Source organism: Melanotaenia boesemani, chromosome 1, assembly GCF_017639745.1.
Source record: "Melanotaenia boesemani isolate fMelBoe1 chromosome 1, fMelBoe1.pri, whole genome shotgun sequence".
Lineage (NCBI taxonomy): Eukaryota > Metazoa > Chordata > Actinopteri > Atheriniformes > Melanotaeniidae > Melanotaenia > Melanotaenia boesemani.
In genome coordinates, this window is record NC_055682.1 from 7,531,107 (window position 1) to 7,547,385 (window position 16,279).

Consider the following 16,279-nt stretch of genomic DNA (forward strand, 5'->3'; position numbering starts at 1 on the left):
CAATCAATCTCGCTTACGAGGCGTTGTCATCAGCGAGGCACATTGAGGATGATCTCTGTCTCTCTGACTGAAGGAGGTGAATCAGCTCTGCCTGACGAGTAATTATGGCTAATTTCCTAATTACCTCAGCACTCGGCTTCTCTGTAGTATTCATTAAAAGCCATAATTGCATTGGGTTGACATGCTCTTTTATCCACTTTGGGTTCTTTTCTGGCAGTTTAGCTGTGTGCTAGCGGCGCTGCCCCTGCTTGTCTCAGTCAATAAAGGTTGATTGAAGCCTTGGTGTGGAGTGTATTGAACATGGCCTCTGATAGCAATGTGATTATCAAGGTTGGATGTGTGTGTTTTGTGAGTACTTCACAGAGTTTCATTAAAAAAACTAATCTCTTTTTTTGAATGGTCCGCTTTGGCAGACTTTAAGAGAAGATGCAGTTTGCTGCTGCAGGGGACACAAACTTGGAAAGACATGTATTTATTTAAAAAAAAGAAAAAGAAAAGAAACAACCTCCCCAGTGCTAACATCATTATGTTCTAGTTTTTTCCCCATCCACCTCCCAATGTGTTCCCTTTAAGCTTCCTGTGTTCACTCTTCTACAGCTTTCTTTCCACCATTCCTCTCTTGTGTCTCGTATTCTGCTTTTTCTCTCCCTTTCATTGATTCAGCTCTTCTTTGTCTCAGAGAACCGGCCTCCAAGTTGTCAGCTGCGTCAGGATTAAAAGCTATTAGTTCTGCATCATTGCCACTACAAGTGTGCTCATGAGATTGATAGAGTGGCTCTGCTCCTCCGGTGGGGGCAGAAATGGGAAGAAAACACGTCTGGGGGGTGGTTTTTACCTCACAAATCTAACAGCAGTCACCTGAAGGTGTTCTGGCCTTGGACTTTCCTCCAGTTTGTTTTAGCTGTGTGAATTGGTAATCACTCAAACGTGTTTACAGTTCCAGGAATCATCAAGACTACAGAATTATGTTAAAGGAAAAAAATATAATAATACAGAGAATAATGGAAAATAAGTTTCTCATTTCTGTTCAAAAGTAGGATCTAAAGAAACCATCAGAAAGTTTCAGACTAGCTTTGTTTCCTTTCATGGTTCCATAAGAGTTTATCAACATCAGAATAGATTCCCAGGACTGAGAATTTGTTAGTTGTCCTATTTCTTTTCCCCTGGTGGGCAGGGTGTCACGTCAGCCAACACAGAAGTGTTTATTTCCATTAACTGTTTTGCTGGGGTATTTTTTGACATCACTGCAACACTGGCATCTAAACAACCACCTTTTATAATTTCATGTTCAACAGCAAACAGGATTTTTTTTAATTGTCAGCAAAAATTTCCCCAGCGTTGTGGCCTCATAATTTATTTCTTTTGTCCAGTGACAAGTCTGTGATGAGGTGAGAGGGAGCACATGGCACATGTTGTTGACTCAGCCTAAATGGGGAAAAAAGCATGTTGTTTGTGAGAGGAAGTAAGGTTACAGACTCATAAATGTCTGACTGGATGTGTAGCCAATGCACATATTCCAAGCAACATGGGAAGCATGCTAAACAGGACAAAAAGAAACCTCTTCTTTAATTTTGCAGTGTAAAAAAGCAGCGCTGCAACAATAACTGTGAATTTCAATCCCAGTTTGGTTGTACTGCCTTATTCCTTATCACAGCAACTCATTAAGCTAAATCTGCTCATTGATACACCAAGACAAGGTCTACCTCTCAGCTCTGCATGTCAGAGTTGCTGTGTAGACAAACAAATCTAGGGGTTTATTGTACTGTCACTTTCTAACAACGCTCTCATATTTCATTGCAGGCAATTGTCGGCTACTTTGACATTTTCTTTGACAAAGGCTGCAGCAACAAGGTAAGCAGCAGCAGCAACAACCGAGCCATTTAACGGAAACTCAATTACGTTCACGGTTTAGCGTGTTCCTCCTCCCTGAGGTGTTCGCTGGCAATCGACGAGCATGCTAGCCAACTGCTGATACAAGCACTTACCCGGCAGAGCCCAGCCAGTTGGAACAGCTGATGCCAAGCTCTGTGAGCAACAGAGACATGTCTTTTGATTGCACTTCCTATTGTACTTGAGATTCAGGCAATGGCTGAACCAGTAAATTACCATTTCCACTGGAGGCTAAAGCTGGAACAAGGATTACAAGGACACATCTTTTTGCATCATAAATACAGCACAGTTTTATTTATAATACTAAGGTGTAAAGGATTTTAAGAGATGGAACTATAAAAATGGATTGTATCGGAATAAAATAAAAGACTGGTTTCCTGCTCTATTGTAGATTAAACCAGATTACAAAATATGCATTATAATATCCTCAAGTCTTTCCATGTTTATTTCTCCTAATATTTATTTGTATTCCAGTTAACTATGGTACATGGAAACACATTTCCAATAGGTATTATTGATTTGTGATGGGTTTTGCTTGTGTTCTTTTATTCTTGTGTTTTTTTATTCATGTGTTTTTGTGCCAGGTGATGTTCTCCACAGGTCCTCAGGTCACAAAGACACACTGGAAGCAGACTGTCTTCCTTTTAGAGAGGCCCGTGTCTGTTCAAGCCGGTCAGTAAACACAGTTCACCTAAAATCTTCTCAGAATTTATATTTGTTTTTTTTTTTTGTTGTTGTTTTTTTATTTTTAGATTACAGTTTTATTTAGAAGAGCAACTTGTGTTTACAGTTTCTGCTTTTATTTCACCCATGTTGGACCTTGTGCACACATCATAGTGAACTGCAACGAGTAATCTGTCTGTGGTGGAGATGTAGTCCGGCTGGTTGACACCTGTTATCTGTCACCAGCAGCGACAGGGACAGATCAAAACAAATCACATGCAGCCGTCAGAGACAACATGTAAAACTTCATCTGATAGCAGCTCACTGCCTTCTGAATCATGAGAATGAGAAATTCTTTGTGACTGCCACAAAAATATTTAGTCATTAGTTTATTGGGTGAATAATCAGATTTTATTACATTTTTATGACAATGTGTGAAAATGTCCTGTTCTGTTGTATGCTCAACGCCGAGAGCATCACACCTCTGTAGATTTGGGGCCTATGTTCACCCATTTATGGGTTTTTTTTTTAATGTTTTTTAAAAGCAGCTAGCAAAAAAATCCAACAACATTTTGGACAAATGCACTGTAAATATTTCCAGAATAGACAAACATCTCACTGCTTCTTCTCTCTTCAGCTGGCAGACAGCATTTAACCAATGAGAGTGACTTGTTTGCACCTTCACGCTGTTGTTTTTGTGACTATTCATAATAACTGAAAGCGAGCAAAATTACCCTTACAAACAATTATGAATCTTAAAGTGTGATTACCTTAGAAATGGCATGCAAGACATCTTCAAGAACTTCGAAAAGAATTTCAACTGCTTTCTGTTCAAACACTTAGGGTCCTGTGTTTGTTACTGATTTAAGCTCCAGCCCTTTGTGCACGTTATCACAATGAAAATCACGGCTGCATCTGCTGATGTGAAGATGGATGAGCCTCAGGACTGGCTGTCCACTCACTGGCCACTTATCAGATCTAGTCTACTGTAATAAACGACCTGTGCAGGGACGGAGACGGTTGACGTTTTCGGCCCTTCGGCATGCTCAGCCTCCACCTGCTGAACTCAGACGATAAGAACGTCAAAAACACTGACACTGTGCAAATGCTATCGCAGGCTTTGCACTCAGCTGGGTCAGATAAACGCATCAGAGCACAGGGCACAACAGGATACTAATACATTACACAAGTAGGGACACTGCAGTGTAAAACTGTTTTTTTGGGGGGTTTGTTTTTTTTGGGGGGTAAATATTGAACAATACAGAACAATACCAGGCTGATATCTGACTCAGTGGCAGAGTGCACTAATCAGTCACAAGATGAAAACTTCCAACAGGTGAAGTTTTTCCGGTATCCTGTTATCTATGTGGATGTTACTGTGACATGTACCGCCATCATAGAGCCCATCTACTGTATGTCCCTGGCAGTGCAACTTCCTGATACAAGTAACATTTTCCAATTGGACAAAGTTTGCTGCCTCACTTCAGAAGCCTACTGAGGAATGCAACAAAGAGCCCAAATCATTAACCTGCTCTCAAAGCCACTCAGACCCCAATTCAGTTTAGATAAACCTGGATAAACTTGATTCGCACTGATCAGTTTCTAAAATCCTTTCACTGAACACTATAAAACACACTCAGAGATGTGTTGTTAACGCTGGTTTTCCAGATTCTTACTCGGGTCACCAGACCAAGCTGAAACCATTGGCTTTGTTAGTGTCTTAAATCAAGAGTGAAGTCTTTCTATTAGAGAGCAGGCGTCTGTATTTTCAATCTATATTTTCTTAAGTATTTCCTACTTACGACTCTACTTACACATTCAAAAAGTCACTGTTTGCGCTTTAAATCAAAACTCTGCTAACTCTTCTCAGATTTAGTGTTGCACGAGGAAATGTTCGGGGGTATTTATCTTTAATCATAAACGGAACTGTTTGATTTGAGAGAAAAATTTCTTGTTTTTGCGCTCAAATACCAGTTTGGTCTCACACAAAACTCTGCTCTCACACTCAGAAAGTCCCTTCTTGCTCTCAAATATATGGTTCTTCCTTTCAAAACTCTGCTCCTCTTCTGAAGTTTAGTGTTGCAGGTTCAAATCTCCTGTCCTCAGACTTGGTCTTTTCCCTGACATATTTTTTCCTCTCTCTTGGCTTGCTGAAAGGGCTGTCTGTCAAACATCCTCCAGCCAATAGAATACTAGATAAATGATGACCAAGCTAATCGCCATGTCCTTCTTCAGGGTGCGCTTGCTTTACTGTTTAACTGTTTTTTTGTTTGTTTTGTTTTTTTTTTTTTGTTTTTTTTTTTTTTTTTTGCAAGAGTTATGTGTCAATGTGCAGAGACATGGTGGTGTTTATAGCACAGCAAGCATCATGATTTTTTAGCAGGATGCTGAGGCTTTTCAGGTTTTGCTGAAACTATTTCTGGTCCGCTTCTTTTACTAGCTTCCTTACCTGTAGGCTGCTGCTCTTTAGCCGACATAAATACCAAACGCTGCGCTGTTTTTTGGCAGCCTTGGGGAGTCGCATATGATTGGTTAAGGAACCAGGAAGTAGTAAAGAGCTACATAGTGCACTGAAGATATTCCGTCATGTAACTCTTATTTTGTAAGGAGAAAAGCTTGACAAAGACATTGTTAATGTAGAGAGACAAATTGTTTATAGGGAAGCTTCCTTTTATCCCTCGCAACAAATGAAAACATTTTAAAATATTTTACAGAAAAAAAAGTTACTTATTTAGTCTTTAACAAACCTAAAGGAGCTCTATATACACTGTAGGTTAGTTCTACAGTACCATAGAAGCAGAACATCTGTCTCAATTTACGATTCGAGTTATTGTGTTTTTCTTTTAGTGAAAAACACTCACATGCATATATTAAAAGAGAAGTATAATAAAAAAAACAAGCGCACCCTGAAGAAGGACATGACTATTTGCTCAGTCATCATTTATCTAGTATTCTATTGGCCGGAGGACGTTTGACAGACAGCTCTCTCAACAACCCAAGAGAGAGGAAAAAATATCCAAGAGCAGAAGTTTCGAGAGCAGTGAATGTGTCTGAGTGTGAGGGAACAGACCAAGTCTATGTGCAGGAGATTTGAACCTGCAAGAGGAGCAGAGTTTTGACAGGAAGAATCATATATTTGAGAGCAAGACGGGACTTTTTGAGTGTGAGAGCAGAGTTTTGTGAGAGAGCAAAATGATATTTGAGCGTGAAAACAAGACATTTTTCTCTCAAATCAAACAAAGATTGATTAAAGATAGGGAAATACCATAGAAATGTCCTGCACTCAACCTTGAGCTCTTCTCCTCCTTCTGTGCTCCCACAAAACCTTTGCTCTTGTTTTTATGGGTGCTATTGCAGTGAGAGGATCCTGTTTAAATTAATCCAGCCAATAGAACGCCAGATAAGATAAAATGAAGCTCAATGAAATCGTCACTGCCTCCCTGTGGGTGTGTTTGTATACTTCAATGCAGACAATCCAATGAGCAGCAGTGTTGCTGCTAAAGAGCAACTAAAGGTAAGTGAAGAGCAAAGAGATCAATAAAAGGAGGAAGAAATGCTCAATGCATCATGCGACTTTCCAGGTTTAACATTTGCATGCAAGCTATGATTTTTTTGAGTGCATAAACAGACTTTTCAGGAAAACCAGTCCAGTATTTAAGCTTGGACACAAGGAAATAAAATAGAAAAACTATGATTTGTGTCTCTTGGTTAAAGAGACTAATATACCCCCATAAAAGCTCCTGTGAGAACACCAAGGTAAAATTTTCATCTGAACCCAGGAAAGATTAAAATATTGTGCAGAATTTACTGAGCACATTAAAGATCAGGCCTTGATGCACAGTATCCTGTGGTTCATTAACTAAAACACGCACAAATAAAAAGGTACAAACACATATTCCTGTGTGAGCCTAGCTGCCTTATCCTTAAACTTACAGGATTACCACCATCTAACCATCTGACCATGACGGTCATTCTCTGAGCCATTTCAATCTAGAACAATTTAGACACAACTTCTGAAGGATCCATCAGTGTGTTGAATCTTTGAAGCAGCAAGAGCTGAAAAGTTTAAATGAAGAGTAAAATGAAGGTCGTAGTGGGAAACAGATTATTGATGTGCTCAGAGTCCCCGGCAGTCTAACTGTCCCCAGCTTCCTTCCAGAGCCATAAACCAGAAATGAAGTATTTAACAGCATTCACCCACCGCCTGCTAGGCTCTTACAGTGTTCTTTACAACACACGCTCTGCTCCTTTACACGGTAAAATACACAGAGAAGTTCTTCCATACTCCTGTAAATTGCTCTCTTATTGTAGGAACAAACTTTCTAAAGTCACCTTAAAGATGATAGAACTTTGTGATGAACACGAGTGGCCTGTCCTACGGAGGGTTGACCCTTTGGTTCTGATCATTTGCAGTGATTCTTAGCATAAACAGCCAGTTGTTTGTTTTAATATTGGCTCTAGCTGTGGTGATTTATCGTGGCAGAGACCAAATCTTATTTGATGAGTTAGTACGAGTGCAGCAGTAATTAACTCTGAGGCTGCGCTTCTGTGGGAGGTGTTGCTGGAAGAGAGGGAATGCAGGCAGCAGCCTGGAACAAAACATCCCAGCAAATCCTCCCGACTGGCAGCGTAATAAATTAACAGCAAATCATTTGTCATGCTCTGGTGTGTTTGTGTAGTTCTGGTATTGCAGAGGAGGGTCCCTTTTTCCAGTTTTACCTACTTAATGTTCACTGGAGAAAGGAGGTCATTTTTGTGTGGACAAAAAAAAAGAAAAAAGTCCCATCATGCTCAAGGTGAGATGTTGCCCTGGTTACCTGAGCAGAAAACAGCTCAGAGCAGTTGAAACATGGGCGTGAGTTTCTACCCCGGCTTTCATTGGTCAGTCAGTGGTTTTTGTTCCTGCCTCTTTACATGACTCACCTCTTCTATCCTGAGTGGAGTTGGAGCTCCTCCAAATCTTCCCCATCCCTCCACCCTCATTTGTCCATGTACAGTTTAAGCACCTCTTTGCCTACTCACTTTCCTCCTCCTCTCATTGAAACCCTGAAGGTCCTTGAACTGTCAAACAGTAGAAACCAGTCCAAGCTTCAAACTGATGTTTTTTTTTTTTATATGCAGTCTGCAGACTGGTGTTTCGGATCATCAGTCCATCAGCTTTGGCCGTGGATCCATACCTGTTCTTAGCTTCTATATGTTGTTCTCACCCCTTTTTCCTACATTCACATTTATTTTCCTTACACCTTTAGGAAAACTGTAAAGAAAAGCTGAATGCGCCTTCAGGCTCAGGAAAATCTTTTTCCTACATATCTCATGCTTGTCTTACAAAGACTTGCCTTCACCGTGTGGAGGTGCTGATACTGTAGCAATGTGAGCAAAGTGGTTGAAATGTAAATGACAACAGTTTAAATGACTCATTTATGTGAGCCATGTATTTTCATTGTAATTTCATGGAGAAAGGCTGTGTTAGGCTGTTTCCATGTGCCTGGTTCTGCTTAATGACACTGGCATGGTGATATACGACACTGCAGCTAAAGCCCGGCTCCATTCCACGACTCATTTCCACACATGGTTAACTCTTTCTCCCAGTTTCTGAGTGGCCAGTTTACAGAAGGCATCAAGGCCTCTTCCATGGGGAGCTCAGTTTGACTGATTATAGGAGAGCTGCTGTAGTCTCACTGCAACTTAACACACACTGTTGAGAGATGTTTGTATACTTCAACATCTCAGGCTGAAACATGGGAGATTAGTTGGAAAGATAATTGCATTTATCCCCCCTTCTTTTTAGGGTAAAAGTATTTGGTTCAAGCTTATCTTTTTTCAGTTTTTTAAGAGAAGGTTTGAAAAGGTCAGTCAATTATTTCTTTGGACTTTATCAGCTTTTTGTCGGGTTCATTTTGACTCCTGCCCCACTGGCATCAAACTGCTGCTTTAACCAAAATAATCCTAATGTGAGATTAGGATTTGTAATGTCAAATCATATAAGTAACATAAATAAGAGAAGCAACAGTTTGCATTTTGTTTTAAGGTGGATTCTTGTACTTATATGCATACAAAAACGAGGTAGAGCTTGTGGATTATGCATTAAAATTTTGATTAATGCCTGTCCTTGACACAGATGTCCTAAAGTCCTTCAATGCAGCTGAACCATGCACAATCTGAATGAGAAGGAGAATCTTAAACACTAATTCATGGCCATTTTATTTTCAGCTTTAAGTCTCATGCCCTGAATGCCTGACTTTATTTACAACTCTACAAAAACAAAATTTATACAGTGAAAAAAAATAACGTAAATATTAATATAATATAATAAAATAAAATTATCCATCCATCCATCCATTTTTTGCTGCTCAGTTATCTAATTGTATTTTATTTTATTCTATTCTTATAATAAATTAATAATAATAAATAAATACAAATAAGAAATTTGATCATTTCTAATAAAATCTGATAAAAAGTGGACTAATAACTACTAATTTAATTTATTGTAATGAATAAAAATTTGCCATGGCTCTGCATCACTTGAAATGTGGAATTCCTAATTATCTAAAACAGGTAATAGAGAATTGAATCCTTTTTAAATTATGATTGCTTTTTTTGAAGCATGGTGGTTAGAATTACTGGTGAGCAGTTAATGTTGGAACTTGCAGCCGTTTTGCAGGAGATAGATGTCAGAATGTGCTCAGTTTGAGGAACAAACTTTGATGAAAAAAAACAACAAAAACAAACAAAAGAAAACAAGAAACTCTTGTCTGCAGCTGAGAAAATATAGTAACCATCTATGTTTGATACTGAAAAGCCTTTTAGTAAAATTCTATTCTGGTAAATTTATGTTGATTAAGCAAAGTCATCTCAAGGCACTTAAAAGAAAAAGTAAACACTTTCAGTACAAGTCCAGCTAAATATAAACCAATTCAGTTTAATTATAATCCAATTCATTGTAACTGTGTTTATTAAACTCCAATTAAAAACTTTCCTGGCAAAGGAAACAAATGGATCGTATCAGATCTTCACTTGGATTTAGTACCTTGTCCTGAGCTTGTGACAGCATGAACAACAACTTCCTTTTAACAGGCAGATACCTCCAGCAGAACCATCTTCAGGAACGGTGGTCATCTGCCTTGACTGGCTGGGATGTGAGGAAACGGAGACATAATCAAACGTAACAACACCACATTGGTGCATCATGGGAAGTCCCCCAACTTCATAGTCCTATAGCAACATAACTAAAGGGGCAGGTCAGGGTCATCAGACCAAGCCGTAACTATAAGCCCTTGAAGATAAAAAAATCTCCAGTATGATTTGGTTGAATTAATGTTTAAAAAAACTAGCTATTTCCATGGCCCCATGAATAGATTTTAGCTGAGACTTTCTGTCAGGATTGTTTTTGAATATTTAAACTGACCTATATGTGTTGCAGCTATGATGCTAACCCTTCTTAAATACTACAAGTAACCATTCTTCTTCTAGAAAAAAACAAAACAAATATCCCTTTAACAATGTCATAATCAACAGCTGTGCATTTTTTAAAGACATAGACCAACATAGACTCTCATATTGAGGAACCACCTTACAGAAGAATAATTTCATGTTCAGTACCAAAGTCTGAAGAAAGTATTTTCTTGTTTAGCTCATGCTCTTTTTTTAAAGATTGCTTTTTTTGTGAAACAGTGGGGCAGCCTGCCCTCTCTGCAGTGGATTGACATACCCAGAGAGCGGCGCCAGCTTCAGACTCTGTGACAGTGACGTTGGCATGGTAACGAGAGAGTGGCGGCAGCAGTGATGGCTGACGCTTTGCTGGAGAAAGTCAAACAGTCAGCATTTTCTCCCCTCATCCTCCTGTAACCTCCAGCAATGAACAGCGTGCAGGGCGGGAACTGCTGCAGGTTTGAGGGGATGCTTGTTTGCCGTTTGGGTAAACATTCATTTACCTCCAGCAGTCAAACATAAAGTTAATTAGAGTGATTATGCGTCATAATAAGCAGCGTTTTCTCTTGGCTTCTCCATCGCCTGTGCGTCGTACTGTAAAGTGCGCCTTCTTCTCTCTGCCATCTGGAGATTTCAGATCATCTGCATTCATACACGTGCGCACTCGCGCACAACCCTGCTTAATAACATACATTAAACCACATTGCCTTTACACACATCATCATTTCTATAAGCAGCAGTGCGCTCATGCTGCAGAGGCCTGAGCTCAGCAGTACTGTACCGCTGCAGGGCATCAGGAAGACTTTCATTTTATCTCAAACATACTGATCGATGCCTGAAATTGTTTTCTGGCTTTTAATTATTTCTATTTCCTCAAGTATGATATACAGATGCAGAAGCTATCATGGTTAATCATGTACAAAGCATATTGTAGTTATGAAATGGATAAAAGTTTTGATCATATGAACTTTTAGTACAGTGAACATTTCCTCTCTCATTCCTTTTTATTTCTGTTGCATTTGTTTGTTTTAACTTTTTTGTGCAACTTGGAATTAAGATGAAGATTCAATGGTCTAAGTCAGGAATGTCAAGGTCTGGTCAGGTCACTGCTAACTCAAATGAACTAGTCATTGTGCAGAACTGGACAACCGTCTGTTGGATCTATTTAATTTGAATCAGGTGTGTTGAAGCAAAAAAAAACAAAAAAACATCTAAAAACCTGCAGGACAGTAGCCCTCGAGGACCAAAGTTTAACACCCCTGATCTATGGAATCTCATGGCATTGTGTATAAATTGCTGTGCACATTTTCTGTCATTTCTGTGCTTCAGAAGCTTTTTGCATGCCATTTTACAGCACTGACATAAGTTTTGAAATGGTTGGGGAAGGAGAGAAAGCCAGCGTGTCATTCCTTAACAGTCCCCTACCTGCACCGTGGCACAAAAATGAAAAAGATCTTAAGAACAAAAGTTAAGACTACAGTATTTCATGACTGCTTTAGCCATGACTTGCTGTTTTCTTGAAGACAACTATGTGATAAAATTTAAAAACCATTTAAACTCAGATTTAATGTGCATGCCTTGAAACACAGAGCAGTTAATGTGATAGTTTGTGTTTAGCATTAAACAATGTGCTGATATTTCTCTGCTTGTTTCCTCAGGGGAGGAGCTGCAGGGAAAGATCAGCGTGCGTAAAAACAAGAAGGATCCTCGTTCGCTGTTGGTCACCATCGACCTCCGAGACAGGAAACAGACTTACAGCCTGCAGTAACGTTAGCCATCACATGATGCAGCCAACCAATTTAGTTACCTTTTTTTTTTTCTTCTTCTTTTTTTCATCTATGCGCACATTTAAAACAAAACACAATTAAATACTTGATTTTAATATTAGAAATGCTGGTTTGTGTCTATTTTTTTAAACTATCATATGACATCTTCTTTTTGTTGATGTGTTTAGATGATGATGTATTAAAACCAGTGATCTGAGTCTGTGTATAGTCTTCATTTTGTTGTATATAGTACATGTGATTGAAGTAACAGTTTCAGCTGCACTTCAAAGTATTTGATCCAAATGAAAATTTGTCTTGATTTTAGAGGAAAAAGACACAAGGATATGCAGAATGCAATCTAGCAAGGAGACCCAACATTCCACTGGTTAGCTTTCAAGACTTATCAAGTCTTCTGCTACCCATACCTAAAAGATGCAGCCAAAGTTTCAATGATAGCCATCAAAGCAAAATGGTCCTTGTCAAATTCCTTAAGTCCAATGGTAAAAGCTGTTGGGTTGTTCCCCATCTCCAAAACCTCTTGATCAGTTTGGCTTTTGATTTCTTGACCCAGTTTAAATGTTTCTTCAACTATTTCCTCTTTATCTGTCAGCATCCTTCAGCATTTAACTCTGACCACTCTGATAGACCCTCCTGCAGAAAATCACCCTCATCATATTGTGATGTGATGTCATGATGTCATTGTCATCTCAATGTTTCCCCATACTGGTGGTAAATTCAAGATTCAACATTCAAGATTGTTTTTTGTCAACAAGGTCAACAATGCAATGAAATGAGAGGAACCGTTTGACACGCTAGGATAATCAAGAAGTACTAGCAGCATGCAATAATAGTACATGGTTAAAAGTGTTTGCAAAAATAGAAGAGAAATAAGTAAACAATATAGTAAAACATAATAAACAAACAAACTGTGGCTTGGAGTTCTGTCCAAAGAGTTCAGTTATGTCTCATTGGAAATGTGAATTGTTCTCACTCAGTCTTGTTTTTCCTTTTTAAACAACACTTTGATAAAGGATTGATAGAGAGTCATAACTGTGCCTTCTTATCCTTCGCTTGGCCAATTTTACCAACTATGAGGGGTCCCAGTGATCCCAAAGTTGTTAAGCTATTTTGCTCCTTGAAGCAAGTCGACCCAAAATTATTTCAACGGTTCCAGAGTTCCCTGGACTTGTTTGTTCTATGAATTATGAGACCTTAGTTATAGAAATAATAGAGTCTTTTACACATCAGATCTGTTTTTCATTCTGGTGTCTTAGTCTAATTTTCAACAGTTATGAATGCCTTCTCACTAGCAGACAGAATGCCAATGACCACGGCTGGAAGTTCTGCAGCAAAGGGTCTGAATCTTTGCAAGAGATTTCATTCTGTAATATTTTACTGATTTTTAAAAGTTGTGTAAACCTGCTTTAAATTTCCATGTGTTTGAGGGGCAGCTTGGATCAAATTCCTATATTTTATTAATCTAACTTAAATCTGAAAAATAAAGTAAATTCTTAAATACCTGTAGTCAAATGATTTAAAATGTTTCCTTTTAAATGCAAATTGGACCAGATTCGATTTTAAGGCTGCACACCTTTAAATAATCAAACTCACAGGCATGGTTCTTATCATGCACCACCTGTCTGCCAAGTTAAGAAAAAAAATGGCTGTACTTTGTGAAAGAGGTTTTGTGCTTCTGTTAGGTGTTTCAGGCTGTTCTGCTTTAAGCTGCAGAGGATTTTCCAGCAACATCATCCATCTCCTTCCAGTTTGCTAGGACAATGCAAAAATGAATTTTAGCTTTAAAAAGGCTGACTGAAGCCCCTTTACATACTTCATTGAGCAGCTCTGCTTACAATTAAAGATTTTTTTCTTTCTTGTCTGCCTGAGATGATGAATCCTGAACTCGGAGTGTATTCATTTGTGAGGGGAGGAGCAAGCTGTGGATCTGGCTCCTATTCTTAATATTGATTTGAGCAGTCACATCTCCTGATGTACTGCTTCTGTCCTCAACACCATTACAGTTAACACAGCCCGGTGTCAGTATGTAACTCTCAACAACAGGCTCTGTTGTGTGTATGAAAGTCCACTGGACTGTAATGCTATTTTACATATATCGATTCTTTCACCACAGTCCGTTAATTTGTGTAATTTCTTACCTAATGTTGTGCAGCAGCACCAGAATGAGTGAGATGTAGCTCAGTTTTCTAGAGAATTTACTGAACTCGATTTGTATTTATCGTGTGATTTGCTCCTAATCTAAACCAAGTTTTGTTTTTTTTTCATGCCTTTTGAGAGCCGCATAATCAGCTAAATCTAGCAGGGAAAGACATATCAAGCTCTAATTTATATATTAATAGTTCTATACTTTAAAGAAACGTTCACTTTTAATCTTTTCTCTTGCTACAACGCATTTAATTGCTGCTTTCTGATGCAGTTGCAGAAATTCTAGCTGAAGTTGGACTGTGAATGTTTTGTCAGTAAAGACTGACAAAGGTGATGAGGATGATGATGACGACGAAGCCTCGCGCCTCCGGATAACCTCCGCTGAATCAGTGTCTTCCAGACGCTTGAAATGGATACAGCTTCTTATCTCTCAGGCGACAGGGGGGGAGTGATCAATTAATTACACTAGCTTGAGTCATTAACAAGCGCGTGGAAACACTTGGAACCCCCTCCTCCACGAGGCAAGCAGCTTGCCCACTTGATCCGAATCTGGATTTAGTTAAAGTAAGAACAAAAAGTGATGCTTGTGTATAAAATTCAGCAAAAGTCTGATGCTGTTTTGAAGGAATCACAAGCTGGTTGTGTGTAAGGGTGTGTGCCAGTCCATGTGTTCAGCGGTCTCTGGAAGAGGAGCGGAAATCAATTACAATTATTCTCTGTTGACAATGTAATTAAACTCAAGGCGGCGACTCGTACACCACTGCTGTTTCTTATCTGGGACGGAGGGAGATTTACAAGCGGAAGAAGCGCAGCGAGCATAGTAAGTGTAGGGGCCCAGAGTGGGAGTGGGACCAGCGTGTTACCACACTGATCGCGGCTACCTGAGACCTCCTTGGCTTTCATTAGATCAGGGCAGCTTAAAAATTTGAAACGCTATGCTGGATAAGAATTTTAGTTTATTTATTAAAACTATTCTGAAAGGTTTTTGTTCGGAGGGTTGAAGGGGTGCGTTAAATAGTATTATAATAGGCTATTCTCTAAAATCATTTTAAAATTTATGCACATATTTTTTTATTGCTACAGTAAGCACCTGTGGGTTCGGAGAAGTGACGCAGAATTGTGCTAATCAACGCAGTCGCATAACAAAATGAAAACTACCTAACAGCGCAAAACAACAGCTTGATAGTGAAGGCTCCAAAATGGTAAAATTAAGCTACGATGCTTCTCTGTGCTAGGAATTCTTTACACCCCTGCTTTTTGCAAAACATACCATGTCACATATGCTCAAAAAGTCGTAGAATTATTCAATTTAAGGCACCGCAAACGCTGCAGGCAAAGGTTTTTCTTTACAAACTGTAAAAAACGGAAATTAATCGAAGAGCCTGATGAGGAAGCTACACCAAGGACAGCCACCCAATGAGTCCAAATATTGCCCACCACTCTTTTTCCATTCCCAGTTGCATAGAAATAGAGTTAGCTACACATTTAAGTTTAGACTTATAGTTCTTTAATCTTTCTTTTTATATAAAAAAAAGTTTGGATTTTTAGATTTAAAATGAATGAATGAATGAATGAATGAATGAATGAATGAATGAATGAATGAGTGAATGAGTGATCTCCTTGCGTAAATCCTTACGTTTGCATCACGCTGCCCAACGCTTCCCCTTTGGCAATGAATACCTTAAACATCTCGCAGTTTTTGGGCCTTGGACACGAGCCGAAACGTGGAAATCTCAACCACTGAGACTGAATAATAATAACAGAATCTTAGACTTTCAGTCCGTATGTTAGAATTATTATAGTTCTTATTGTCATTGTTTTTGTCATAATTTATAACCAACTAAACAATATGACTGCCTGACAACGATATACCCATGAGAAATTTTATATTCAGTCCACAATGCTTGCAGGAGCTTTTTAATGCAAAACTATTTATTTTTTTTTTTTTTGCGAAATGTTAAAATACATTTAAGAGAAAATTTTAAGTTGTTTGTATCAAAATAATCTAGCTTCTTTGTCTTGTTTGTTGGATTAGTATGACTATGCATAACGCATAATCTGGATAAAGGAATACTGGGACAATGCTATGCGCAATGCAGTGTTTTAGAATCTACAGCACATATTCCACCCCTCCGCTATTACTGCTTACAGTGCATGCTCCAGTGGTTGGCTCTGGCTCCTCCTGACACATGTGATTTAATAAGAAAAGCTCCTTCTTGCGTAAGACTTTAACAAATGAGTAGCTTTATAAAGGCCTCGCCCACTTTTTTTCTTTTACTTCATCGATGCTGCTATTGGTGACGCGTAGAGGAACGTGTATAACCTCCAGCGTTCTGTGCGTAAAACCTGCCAAGCAGAAAAAAACTATT

At 38.9% G+C, this 16,279-nt stretch overlaps 1 protein-coding gene across 1 annotated transcript in view; it reads left to right on the top strand.

Moving 5' to 3' along the window:
• Nucleotides 1-11,967, top strand: part of prmt3 (protein arginine methyltransferase 3) — an 86,591-nt gene extending 74,624 nt beyond the window's left edge. Inside the window, exons 14-16 of the mRNA XM_041987391.1 lie at nt 1,801-1,851; nt 2,475-2,562; nt 11,640-11,967. Coding sequence (XP_041843325.1) covers nt 1,801-1,851; nt 2,475-2,562; nt 11,640-11,749 — 249 coding nt within the window. The 3' untranslated portion in view covers nt 11,750-11,967. The remainder of the gene's footprint in view (nt 1-1,800; nt 1,852-2,474; nt 2,563-11,639) is intronic.
• The last annotated feature ends 4,312 nt before the right edge of the window (nt 11,968-16,279 follow it).